Below are 12,649 nucleotides of genomic sequence, written 5' to 3' on the forward strand. Positions count from 1 at the left end.
AGACAAAAGAAACTCAATAGGAATAAAATGACTCCATTTTGTGCAGGCTCGGGGAGTAACAGAATACAAATAGAAAAAGCAGTCACGGGTGTATTCATAAGTTTTGTTCTGTTGAAATTCCTGCTGAAATTGTTTTGTCTAGTTTGTGTATGAGTGTCCTGCAGTCCAACAGTGCCACCTGCTGGTGTAACAGAGTTGGAAATGTGTTTTCATTTTCATTTTTTTGGATTCTCACAAAATCCGTGTTTTTGTTGCATTACTGTTAAAATGTTGGTACCGCCTTCATCTGTTAAGCAGGGTTGGGGAGGGTTACTTCAACTGGATTACTTTCAACGACTTTTGGATGACTCCGATACCAAATATGCTCATAAAAGACAAAAGAAACTCAATAGTAATCAAATGATGACTCACAAGACGTGGTAAGCTTTCACTCCTGGCTCTGATCACTTGGATCTCCGGCAAAACCAACATCAAATGCCACAGAAACAAAATGAAAATCAATCCAAACAGCTTTTTGCCCTTCTGTGTGTTCCGTTACTCCCCGAGCCTACAGAAAATGGAGTCATTTTACTCCTTTTGACTTTCGTTTGTCTTTTATGAGCATATTTGGTCTTGGAGTCATCCAAAAGTCATTGAAAGTCATCCAGTTCAAGTAACTCTACCCAACCCACATTCTTGAGACGTTTTTCAGTCGTATCTGGTAGGATCTTCCGAAAACACCCATTTTCTTGAACGCAGCATGCGATCAGTGCCACGTGTACCCACAATCCATTGCGGCGGGGTTGCGAAGGAGAAGGTGTCATGGCTGCCGAAAAAGAAAATGTCGAGAAAGTCCTCTAGTCGACTTCAAACGACGTCAATTCGACTCAAGTATCACTTTGTGGTCCTTTTTTAACCCCGAGTTGGAGATATTTTTCGTTGAAATTCGGAGAGAATGCGCTCCAGTGGGGAAGGACCGCGACGAGAGGACGCTTTTTCCAAAGAGCTCGGGGAAGGTTGGACATTTTTTTTTGCTTCTGCTACAATAACAATGCGTTCCAAAATTCAATATTAGTGATTCAAAAGAAAGAACGAATAGTGGTTTGAAATTCAAATACAACTTGTTTTCAACCTTTTACAGGAAATAACTGTTTTTCACCTCCAGCAAATACTAAAAGTGCAGGAAATCAAATGAAAGCTCTTGAGTGACTCGTATAATGTAACATGAAAACTTCAATAGAGGGGTTTGAGGTCCTAAGATTACCCACAATGCATTTGCTGGTGGGCATTTTGGAAGTCAACAAAGCTTTTCATTGTCATTGTTCAGCGAACCAGTTAGATTCTACATCGTAATGCCGAATACGTGCGTTATTGTTGGCTGGGAAGGGCTTCTTTAGACTTCCGAAGCGTGTTTACGATCAAGGGATTGAAGCTCAGGAGAAAAGTAAACGGCGAAGACGAATGTGGCTGGCGGCTATCAACAGGTCCGATTTGCCGAAGCTTGACCGTGTTCGTGTTTGTTCTGACCACTTTCTGACTGGTAAATTGAATTATTTATGATGTAGAAATCCATTTTCAAAAGGTTATGGGACACGCGTAGCCTACGTACATCTGTCGACACCATTCAAGTATGGCTCGGTTAAATACAGTAGGTGTTGCTTCTTGAGTAACATTTCTGAAAAAATATTCTTCACACAGAATCGACGATGACTTGTCAACAATGATCCATGGTTGTAAACTTGGCTGAGACAAACTCTGAGAACGTAGAACTTTCCCTTTCACAATCTTGTTTTCGTCACCTTCGCTCGTGTGCACAGACACGTCCCGAACCCGACCGGACACCAATCTGTCGTAGGCTTCCATACTTTTGTCATTTTGAAAATCCTTCAGTTCACAAAAGGGACTCGGGTGGAAAATAAGACAAGTTCGATGTAAGTCACACACGGCAACACATCGGGATCAGACCGCCAGTCCTTGTTTTTAATTTTTTAGGGATCCAATTGTCCAATCAAATGCAACTTGGCAGCGTACCGCTCGCGTGCTCGCTTGTCTAAACTCTCCACGTCGTTTTCCATAGTGTCGATGGACAAAATCCGTACACAAACGAAGCTCCTTGAGTAAATCAATAGACAAACCGAGTCAATATTTGCTCTTCTCGCTATCACCGCTTTGATCGATTGACTTCCGAAATGGCGGCACGAAGCCGTGTTACTATTTTTAGCACAGAGCTCGGAGCCCTCTATAGCTGCCTGAAATTTGACACTCAAACTAAAAAGCAAAAGTGCAGGAAATAAAATGGTTTAGCTGCAACTCGTATGAAGTCGAATCGAAACTTCAATAGTTCCCCGATTCCTTGACGCTAAACAAATGCTAAATGCCAACATGATTTCAAAGTCAAAGTGCATCGCCATTTCAACTGAGCTTTGGAATAGAAACGTCCGGGCACTCCCGTTTCAGAGCCGGATTGACCAACAACTGTTATGGTAACGGCTCATCGCTTTAGCGGGATTTTTACGCTCTCCCTCAATCGCAAACGCACACAAACTAATGTTATGATAAGAGCTAATAGAGCAGTCCGCAACCTGAAATTCCCACCCTCAAACAAGTGATCTACATTTTTGAGATTATTTCTAAATCTCACACACCACCACTGGCAACAGCGCCGTCAAATAAAGGGTACACGTTTTCGGGGACTCGGCCACCGTTTGCCTTTTCTTTGTGCGTGTTAGTAAAAACCATATCGGCAATTGCTATGTAACCGTATGAAGGGTTTGTACGACTGCTTGAAAGCCTTGAAATTTAATGTTGTGTTTTTGGGGTCAGCAAAAAGTTTGAGTTTTGAGTGAAGTGCTTGAAATTGTTGCCATTGCCACGAAATAGGCAGTCCAGGGATCAGAATGGAGATTTTCATTTTCAGCTGAAATAGCCAGGGTCCGGGAATAAACCAGGGCGGAAAATTTTTCTAGCGGCCGCCAGGGTGCGCCAGAGCAATAAAGTCGGAATGCCTTTGGGGTTCAAAAAAGCGGAAATCCGCGGATCCGCGGAAAATTCTGATCCCTGGCAGTCTGACTCTATAGACCATGCAATAAATGAAGAAGCGGCTCAAGAGGACAACTCTATTTAGTAAACTGGCTCTTTTGGCTCGGTTCAATAATAATATAACATTATCCACCAAATTATTCAACAGTTAGTCATATATGTTTGAAGGCGATCCCCAAAGGACACATTCAATCAAAATAATCGCAGATCTACAAAAACAAATTGTAAAACAATAGAAGCTTTTTACACACTGAATACAAAATCCCTGAAAATGCAAAACATGAACACATCAATTCCAAATATTAACTCTTCAGTGCTAAAATAGACAATTTGCAATTCCTTCTTGACCGATTTAGACACACATGAAAAGCACTCAAAACATTCGGAGTCAAATAAGTGAAAAGATCAAAAAGCAAAAGATCAGCAGTCGATCGAAAGATTGAATGCACTCGTATCCGAAAAATGAGTCCCAATTTGGCTCATTTTTCTGCTTTTTATGCACAACTACCTTCTTCCTTTTTTCTTTTGTATTGAAATCTATTATTATGCAACGCCTTCAGGCATTGTCGAAGCACAATGGCAGAATCAATGTCAGTTTATAGCAGCCCCTTCACACACAAAGATCGTAGGTCGTGGATGGGAACATCCCAAAATAGCACAAAGTATGCGCTAGGAGCAAGATAGCGACTTTGTTTTAATCATCAAAGACGACAACAAAAAATGTCCTCTGATGGCCGCTGGATTTTTTTTCCCTTTGGAGGTACTCAAGAAAAATTTAAAAATGGCTATGGGAGTGCTTGAAAAGTGCTCGGATTTGTCCATGAAAACCATGTATGAAACCTGTTTCCATGACTTCCTGTATATTTCATGTGCGGTCCCTTCCCAATGTTTCTTCATTTTCCGCATCCTGACCTTTTTTGAGTCTTTCCTTGCCCTTTTGTAGCTTTCAGATCCGGTTGATGTGAGTTTCGTCACAAATAAATGCCATTTGACTTGTGTTTTTCAGACATCGGTGAAGACCATCTTCCTACTGCGTGGCAGGAACCAGAGTGTCCAGGAACTGTTTACAAGATACTCCAAATTGTGTTGAACAGAGCAGGTTGGTCGTTTTACTTTCGGCAACGTCCTTATTCCGGAGGGAACGTCGTTGGGCGGGGCCCCAAAAAATACGCAGAGAGGAGATATGGCAAAAAGGGAAGGCTCCTTATGGCATTGCTCTAAACAACCCGTGATGGTTGCCTGCCCGCGGCTCAAGACTTCCGCCACATGTCTACACACAATAAGCTATTGTCAGCTCAAAGAATGTTTGCTTCAATTTCATTTCAGGTTCAACATTCCATTTCCTTTTCTTTCCCCTTGACCGAATTGTCTAGAAATTGACGTCGACGCGCAGGGATGCGCAAACCGAAGCGGACGTTCTGTCACGTGGTCACCGTGGCGACGCAACGTTTACTTTCAAAACCGGGCACCGCTTGGGTATTTTTACCTTGTGTATTTTCACACCCTGAGGGCGCTGTCTCCCAAGTTGGTTTTAGATGACGGCAATCAAACGAGAGGCGCCCGAAAGTCATCGAGGATGATTTTGGGGGGAAGATCACCAAAACGTCTGATATTACCCCCAAAAGTTTCGAGTAATGATGCTCGGACCTGTGACCTCCCGTTCCGGGGAGCGGGCGCCCAACCCTCAGGCCACCGAGCCGGTCTACCTCCGTTGCTTCCAAAAGCGACAATTTGAAGAAAATCGGAGACTTTTATGGGCGCGAAAATCCGGTATTGAGGGTTTATACCGAGTGACGGCGGTAAGTAGGGCTGCACGATGAAGCGAAATCCGATCCGTACGGCGACGTGACCCGCCAAACGCAACGGTGCAGGTTTTCGGCCTGTCGGGTTCAAACCTTTTGTGGAACGATGCACGAGTGAGCTCATGGGTCTTAAGGTCTTTGACTCTTCAGGAATCAAGTGTCTTGAGTTCATCATGATTTCTTGATTAATTCTAAACCTGAATGCTTGATCATTAAATCGTACTTCTTCATTAAGGGGTGCAGTACATCTATTGTCGTAGTAGCATACTCTACAGAGAGGATAGTCTTTTTTAATTTTTCCGACGCTTTGAAGCGTAACACTCCGTACTTGGATCATGTCACACTGCGCGTACTTGACGTATAGGTTGGCGCCGATACACTACCATACAGAATAATACGACTGATTAAGGAAACAAATGTCCGATCCCATTCCTCCCACTTGGCCCCGAGAACCCTACAGTGAGTAAATGACAACCTAGTTATTAGTATATTAATGCCATTTTCCCAAGTATAGTAGGGGTCTTTAAAGTGTGACACGATGAAAAGTAAAACAAGAATAGTCCACCTGACCCTTAAGCTGACATATCGTTACCAAACCTTGCCTGTAGGACCCAAACACATGAACGGAGTAGTAGAAGGGAAGTGGAGAATGTGGAAATGGAATGGAAGTGATTTAAAGAAGCAGTGTTGATTAGTGCGAAAGGAGTGTGCGGAATGAAAAAAGTTGTTCGAGGTGTTAGGAAAGGAAGTGAATGGTGGAATGATGAGGTATCAGGGCCTGTGACATAGAAGAGACGTACCTTTGAGGAGAGGCTGCAAGATAAGAGTGCCGTGAAGTGAAGAAAAGGTTGGTAAAAGTCGAAAAGGAAAGCAAATGATGAATGGTGTCGAAAGATAGGAGTGAACTTTGAGCAAAGGAGAAAAGTGTCCTGGAAAGAAGTGAAAAGAGTAAGAAACGATGAGTGTGGTAAGGAAGAGAAAGTGAAAGATAAGGATGGTAGATTGCTGGTTGGCAGTCAGGACGGGATGAGTATTTTGAGGAGTGGAGGACAGGAGAGAAGTGAGAGTCCAGGCGATCGACGGTATGGAGAGAATGCCCATGTTGGGTGGTTGAAATGTGAAGCCCGTCAACATGGGAGGTGCAAGAGGCAGTGAAAGAAATGAAAGGGGGGGAAGGCACCTGGGTTGGATGGCTGTACTGCTGAATGCTTGAAGAAAGGTGGCACGGACATGATTGACTGGTCAGTAGGCTTGTTGAGGCTGGTGCAGGGACAACAGCCTGGTCCTGAATGTTGACAAAACTAAAGAGATCATTGTCGACTTTAGGAAAAACCAGCCCAACCATGCCCCACTATGCATCAACAACAAGGCTGTGGAGGTTGTCAGCAGTATCAAGTTCCTAGGGGTGTACATTACAAACAAACTCACCTGGTCCGTGAACACTGCATCACTGGTTAAGAGGGCACAGCAGGGCCTGTACTTCCTGCGGAGGATGAGGAGAGCCCACCTGCCCTGACCCTCCCTCATCGCATTCTACAGGGGCACCATAGAGAGCATCCTGACCAGCTGTATCTCTGTGTGGTGTGGAGGCCGCAGTGCCACCGACTGGGGTAGTGTGAAGAGGATGACCCGAGAAAATCATGGAGATTTCTCTCCCCTCAATTCAGGACATTGGCCAGAAGCGCTGCTTATCCCAAGCTAAGAACATTATCGGGGACCCCTCTCACCCCCATCATGGACTGTTCATTCTGCTCGCCTCTGGGAAGAGGTACTGCAGTGTGCGATGCAGGACCACCAGGTTCCGCAATAGTCTTGTCCCCCTGGCCATTAGCCTGTTAAATAGTCAATCTAACATATAGTAAACCTAAAACTAAACGGCTGCTAATCTGACTCTTTGCACTACTGGCAGTTCTTTATAGCTAGCCACTCCTTGCACATCTGCTCCCTGCACTATTGTACTTACAGCGTTATTGTTACAGTGTTATTGTTACTGTTTACCTGACATGTTAACCTGACTGCCCATTTTGCACATCTGGTTAGCTACTCCTCTTGCACTATCGGCACTATGGTAAAATACTATACGCAGCCATAATACAATACAACTTTTATTTATATTTGTTCATTCAAGGAAACTGTGCGGGTCAGATGTATCGACATTTCGTTCTGTATACACGTGCACTAGAATGACAATAAAGTAGATCTGAATCTGAATGTATGCTTTTTAAGTGGTGTGGTTCCTGTTGAATGGTGTAGTGCATGTGTGGTGCCATTTTATAAGGGCAAAGGTGATAAGTATGAATGTTGCAATTCGAGTGGTATCGGTTTGTTGTCTGTGCCGGGTAAGCTGTATGGAAGAGTCTTGATTAAGAGAGCGAGAGAAAGAACGAACGAGGTGGTGATGGAGGAGCAGAGTGGTTTCAGGAAAAAAAGAGGATGTGTGGATCAGGTGTTTGCAGTATGACAGGAGTGTGAGAGATATTTTGCAAAAGGTAAGAATGTTTATTTGGCTTTCATGGACTTGGAAAAGGCGTAGGACAGAGTTGATGGAGAGGCGTTGTAGGAAGTGATGGTAATGTATGGAGTAGGTGGAAAGTTGTTGGAAGCATTGAAGAGTTTTTATATGAACAGCAGAGCATGTGTAAGAGTAGGGAGTGAGACAAGTGAGTGGTTCCCTGTGTTGACTGGTGTGAGACAGGGGTATGTGATGTCACCATGGCTGTTTAATGTGTACATGGATGGCGTGGTGAGAGTATTTGGCAGAGGTGTAGAGATGATGGATAACGGTGTGGCAGCAGGCAAGTCAGATGCTGTTTGCAGATGACACAGCGCTCGTGGCTGATTCTGAGGAATCATTGAGAAGGTTTGGAAGAGTATGTGACAAGCGTAAGTGATGTGTCAAAGTCGGGAAGAGTAAGGCTGATCAGGTGTTCACGTGATGGAGTGTGCATGGCGTTAGAAATAAGGTCGTATGGACAGGAGCTGGAAGAAGTGGAAAGCTTTCGGTACTTGGGTTGTGATGCGGCTGCAGTTGGTGGAATGGAGTGCGAGGTATCGCACGGAGTGAATCGGGGAAGCCAAGGTTTTGGGTGCTCTGAGGAGACGTGGCCGCTTTGTCGTGTCCCGTTTCATCTGGAGAGACGAAAGCATGACCAACTTGGGTGCCGAGGTGCCTAACTTGTTTGGGTGTTTGGGCATTTGGATCGGTCATGGTCCAAAATTCTTTGTGTGAGTTTTTTTTGCCATTTTCCCCCCTTTTAAAATTTCTGTTATTGTATGTGTTTGTCTTGCTGTCGGCCTCTTGAGGGATATGACCTTGGTAGATGGATAAATGTCCCGTGTTGCTCACCTCCCGGCCGATCGCTTCGACAGCTGTCCTTCGACATAAGGGTGGGTCAATGCACTGTCACAATAAGATTGCGGACCTGCAGGTTAGCCTCCTCACTCTCACAGTTGTTTTGTGGTGAACATTTTCTCTGTGAACTGCTCATCATTTTCTGCCCTGAATGTGATCAGGGCTTTGGTTTGCTCCACAGTCTCTGAAACATCAGCCCGCATGACCGCATTCGACACAAGTTGCTCACTAACAGGCCGACGCCACTCGACGCGAGACAGGAAATGATCTGATGCGTTCCGCATAACGATTTCATAGTGAATCGACAAGAACAAACCTGACGTGGCTGTCGGAGTCTTCTATTGGCCAGCGTCACATATGCTTTAGAATTTAGAATCGATAGAATAGAATTTAACAGGTACAGAATGCCGACCTCCCCTCCGCGTCAAGAATCGATTCGGTCTCACGTGTTAGCATCATATTGTAAAGAAAACGGGACGCGCGGAATCGTGCGCAGTAAACACGCGAAATGACATATATCCGTAACGTTATCGTGACTATGCCGCTTCAGCGACCGGCGTTTTGTCCGTGTGGATGTGAAGGCACGACTCCTTTAAGATAAGAACGGGGCTAAACCGTGATCTTCCGAACAAATTAACATACTCGACGGTTTGGAGTGCCAAGAGTCGTTTCTGGCTTTTTTGGTCGATTTGTGCTCTGTGTAAAGCAGCCATTGGGCAATGTTCATGTTTTGAGGCAACGATAAGGTTTTCCGTTGCGTTGTTTTTTGTTTCGAAAACATGCATAGTTGTGAAAAAGGACTTACATTTGTGCGGTTCTTTTCCAGCCATGTTTGTTGATATTGAGAATTTGTCTTCTGGGAAGTGACTTTGTTCCAAGTCGGCTCCTGACCTCCTTCCATCCGAAGTGGTTCTTTTGGGGGTCGAAGGGGACTTCTCCCTCGGACTTGAGAGTATTGGGACACGTTACACTTGCACATGCACGCGCAAAAGCAAGTGACGAGGAAAAATAGCGAGGGAAAGTGGGAAGAATGGGACGCAGCAAACAATCCGAACAAAGCCACTCTTGGCATCTCGTGAAGATTTCATTCCCAGAGGCCTAATACTCACTGTTCAGCAGCGCCTAAGCCTTTAGAATTTTTCTTACGTTTTGGCACTCGGGGACAATGCTTCTGAAAACTGAACGAGTTGAGGGCAATACAAATAAACGTGACTTGTGTCTTGCAGACGTCGGCCGAGAATATCTTGCTGCCGCGCGGCAGGAACCAGAGTTGCCTGCCGTTAAAATTGAGGAGGATCTGAAGCCTTATCACATGAAGCAAGAGACAGAAGATGGGGAGCCTGTTGAGGAGGACAATGATTCAGTCTTGCGAGTGACCGGGGTCCGTTCAATCGCCGAAGATCAAGGTCAACCTGAAGATAACGGTCGGCAGGAGCTTCCAAGCATCAGCTCCCGTCAACACTTGGAAACGGAAGACGACAACACGTCTCGCTCCACAAACGCTGAAGGTGGTAACACATGTTCGCAGTGCGGGAAAACGTTTCGAAGCAAGTATTATATGAAGTTCCATATGAAATTCCATGCTGGTGAGAACCCTTTTTCTTGCTCAGTTTGTGGTAAAAAATTCACTACAAGGGGAAACTTAAAAATACACACCAGAACCCACACTGGCGAGAAACCTTTTTCTTGCTCAGTTTGTGGTCAAAAATTCACCCAGCATTGGGACCTAAAAATACATTCCAGAACCCACACTGGCGAGAAGCCTTTTGCTTGTTCAGTTTGCGGTCAGAAATTCACCCGAAATGATTACTTGAAAATACACACATTAACCCACACTGGCGAGAAGCCTTTTTCTTGCTCAGTTTGTGGTCAAAGATTTACCCAAAGTGGGAGCTTAAAAATACACACCAGAACCCACACTGGCGAGAAGCCTTTTGCCTGCTCCGTTTGTGGTCAAAAATTCGCCCAGCGTGGACACTTAAAAATACACCAACTAACCCACACTGGCGAGAAGCCTTTTTCCTGCTCAGTTTGTGGTAAACGATTCATCGAAAATGGGAGCTTAAAAAAACATACCAGAATCCACACTGGCGAGAAGCCTTTTGCTTGTTCAGTTTGCGGTCAGAAATTCACCCGAAATGGACACTTGAAAAAACACACATTAACCCACACTGGCGAAAAGCCTTTTTCTTGCTCAGTTTGTGGTCAGAGATTCACCCACCGTTGGTACTTAAAAATACATTCCAGAACCCACACTGGTGAGAAGCCTTTTTATTGCTCCGTTTGCGGTCAAAGATTCACTTCAAGTCAGAACTTGAAAATACACACATTAACCCACACTGGCGAGAAGCCTTTTTCTTGCTCAGTTTGTAGTCAGAGATTCGCTTCAAGTCAGAACTTAAAAACACACACATTAACCCACACTGGGGAGAAGCCTTTTTCTTGCTCTGTTTGCGGTCAAAGATTCACTTCAAGTCGGAACTTAAAAAGACACACATTAACCCACACTGAAGAGAAGCCTTTGACCTGTTGACATTGTGGTGAAAAACAAAATATGTATATTGTCAAGTCATTTTTTATTTGTGACGCCCTTAATCACAAGAGTCTCAAAGGGCTTTCCAGGTTATTACACGGACATTTTTTCAGACTATTATTGGACACTAGAAATGACACACAAGAACCCACACTGGCGAGAAGATTTTTGCCTGCTCAGTTTGTGGTCAAAAATTCTCTAAGAGTTGTAAAACATTCAATTGGTTAAGAATCATACAGTTCGTTTATTGGAAAATAACGGCCACAAAACCATTTGCCCTCCCCTTTTTTAAACCACTGACTGCTACCACGTCAAAAAAAAGCCACAGGAAGTGAGCAGACTCTCCAGTTGTATCATAAAGATTTGTGACCCCAAAGTCTTCATATAGATTCAAAAGATTCAGGCTTTGCATATGCGTCATGTTTCTTGATAGATGATCTATTTCCTCGTGTGCCCACATACAAGTTTTGCCTGTTATCAACAAGTATCATTATTATAACAACAAGATGGCCGACCTAGATCCCCAGGGTTGGGGATTGTTCTCACCAGAGCCCCAAAGCTTGGAGAGCTTGTGGTTCTCTCCGTCCTTGTCGTTTAGATGAGAACAATCCCCTTGAAGTCCGTTGCCAAAAGAGATAGTAACCTTTATTTCTTCATCTTCCTGCTTGGCCATGTGCTGCTTCTCACACACTCCTCCCCTGAGGGACTTTTTTGTTCTCAAAAGTACACAAAAAGGGTTATTGCAGCACCTTCTTTGGTGTTTTGGGTAAATATCCCATGTTGGCACCCTATGAAAACAATTCCATATCATTGAAATGGGTTTATTATCTTAAAACCGGGTGCATTGATCATTACTGTTAACCTGTTGCATCATTTCTTCCACCTTCCAACCCTGAGTGCTTGTGTCAACAATGTGTTTTATTCTTTCGTTTGATTCCATTTTCTTTGTCCTGTGAATAAAACGTAGTTTCATGAAATCAAACTGCATTATTTTTGGGTCGATGTTATTTTTCTTCTGGTCCGATCAATCATTATCCATATCAAATAACTCCAAAATCGATCATTTAAAGTTGTATTTAAAGTTGCATCTTTCATGATAAATGCTAGACGCGGGCTATTTCAAACAAATTCGTGTCGGAAACCGAGAGCACCGCCTACTGACCGAATTGATTACCACCAACTTAGATTCCGAACCAAATAAATATAATTGAAAGCCACAGGGTGATAGGTTGTTATTATGGCCATGAAAGAGTCTAAAATCACATTACTTTTGCCAGAATCGAAATTTAACTCTGTGTTAAATCAAGATAAAACAGAAAAGGGACTTGGATTATCATGGACCAAAGTAAAGTTCTCACTGGAAAGCCATATGAACATAAGGAACATGAGGCATTTATTCCAGTTGCTGCCATGAGCGACACAACAAACGCGCACCATGTGGTCAGCACCTCCGCCTGTTTTCAACATGGTAGCAGCGCGCTGGAGACTGCCAAAAAATATCCGCCTTCCGGTCATAAAATCAGAGGCTAGACTAAACCTTACTTCATACCAGTGTAACGACCCTCAATCATGCGCGACACAAGGGTTGACGGTCACTCGGTTTCTTGCCTGCATTCAGTAAACAAGACAAAGAACTTCTGTGCATGTTTGCAATCGTCTAAAACATGAACCAAAATACAAAAACGGGACATCGCTCAACATGCGCACCATGTGGCGTGGTTGCATCAAAACACGTTGCATCATCGTTTCAAGCTACATTACTTTACTTTAAATTCGTGTTTTTTATATATACTTCATTTAGCACAATTTATATACGAAGATAGTTCATGAAAGCAACTCATATCTAGCAAAATATGCATTTTTTTTAATCCGAACCAATATTGGGCACAACTTACCTCCAGCACGATGTTATTGAGCCGAAGATACGGCAAGCGCAGAAGACCA

The 12,649-nt window shown here is 43.9% G+C and overlaps 2 protein-coding genes across 2 annotated transcripts in view; both read left to right on the forward strand.

Annotated features, from left to right (window-relative positions):
* The window catches only part of LOC148368184 (uncharacterized), a 316,699-nt gene that overhangs the window by 129,218 nt on the left and 174,832 nt on the right, over positions 1-12,649 (forward strand). The window lies entirely within an intron of this gene.
* LOC148368191 (uncharacterized) lies at positions 636-11,701 on the forward strand. Its single transcript, XM_088330226.1, has 3 exons — positions 636-995; positions 4,025-4,117; positions 9,399-11,701. Exons 1-3 carry the CDS (start codon positions 935-937, stop codon positions 10,703-10,705), a joined length of 1,461 nt encoding a protein of 486 aa, XP_088186352.1. The 5' UTR covers positions 636-934; the 3' UTR covers positions 10,706-11,701.

Source organism: Urocampus carinirostris, chromosome 3 (assembly GCF_059441175.1).
Source record: "Urocampus carinirostris isolate Australia breed hairy pipefish chromosome 3, RoL_Ucar_1.0, whole genome shotgun sequence".
Taxonomy (NCBI): Eukaryota; Metazoa; Chordata; class Actinopteri; order Syngnathiformes; family Syngnathidae; genus Urocampus; species Urocampus carinirostris.

Coding starts and splice junctions, on each gene's coding strand:
- LOC148368191 (XM_088330226.1), top strand. CDS start 935: ATGCGCTCCAGTGGGGAAGGACCGCGACGAGAGGACGCTTTTTCCAAA. Junction 996..4,024: donor TTCCAAAGAGCTCGGGGAAG/GTTGGACATTTT, acceptor TGTGTTTTTCAG/ACATCGGTGAAGACCATCTT. Junction 4,118..9,398: donor AATTGTGTTGAACAGAGCAG/GTTGGTCGTTTT, acceptor TGTGTCTTGCAG/ACGTCGGCCGAGAATATCTT.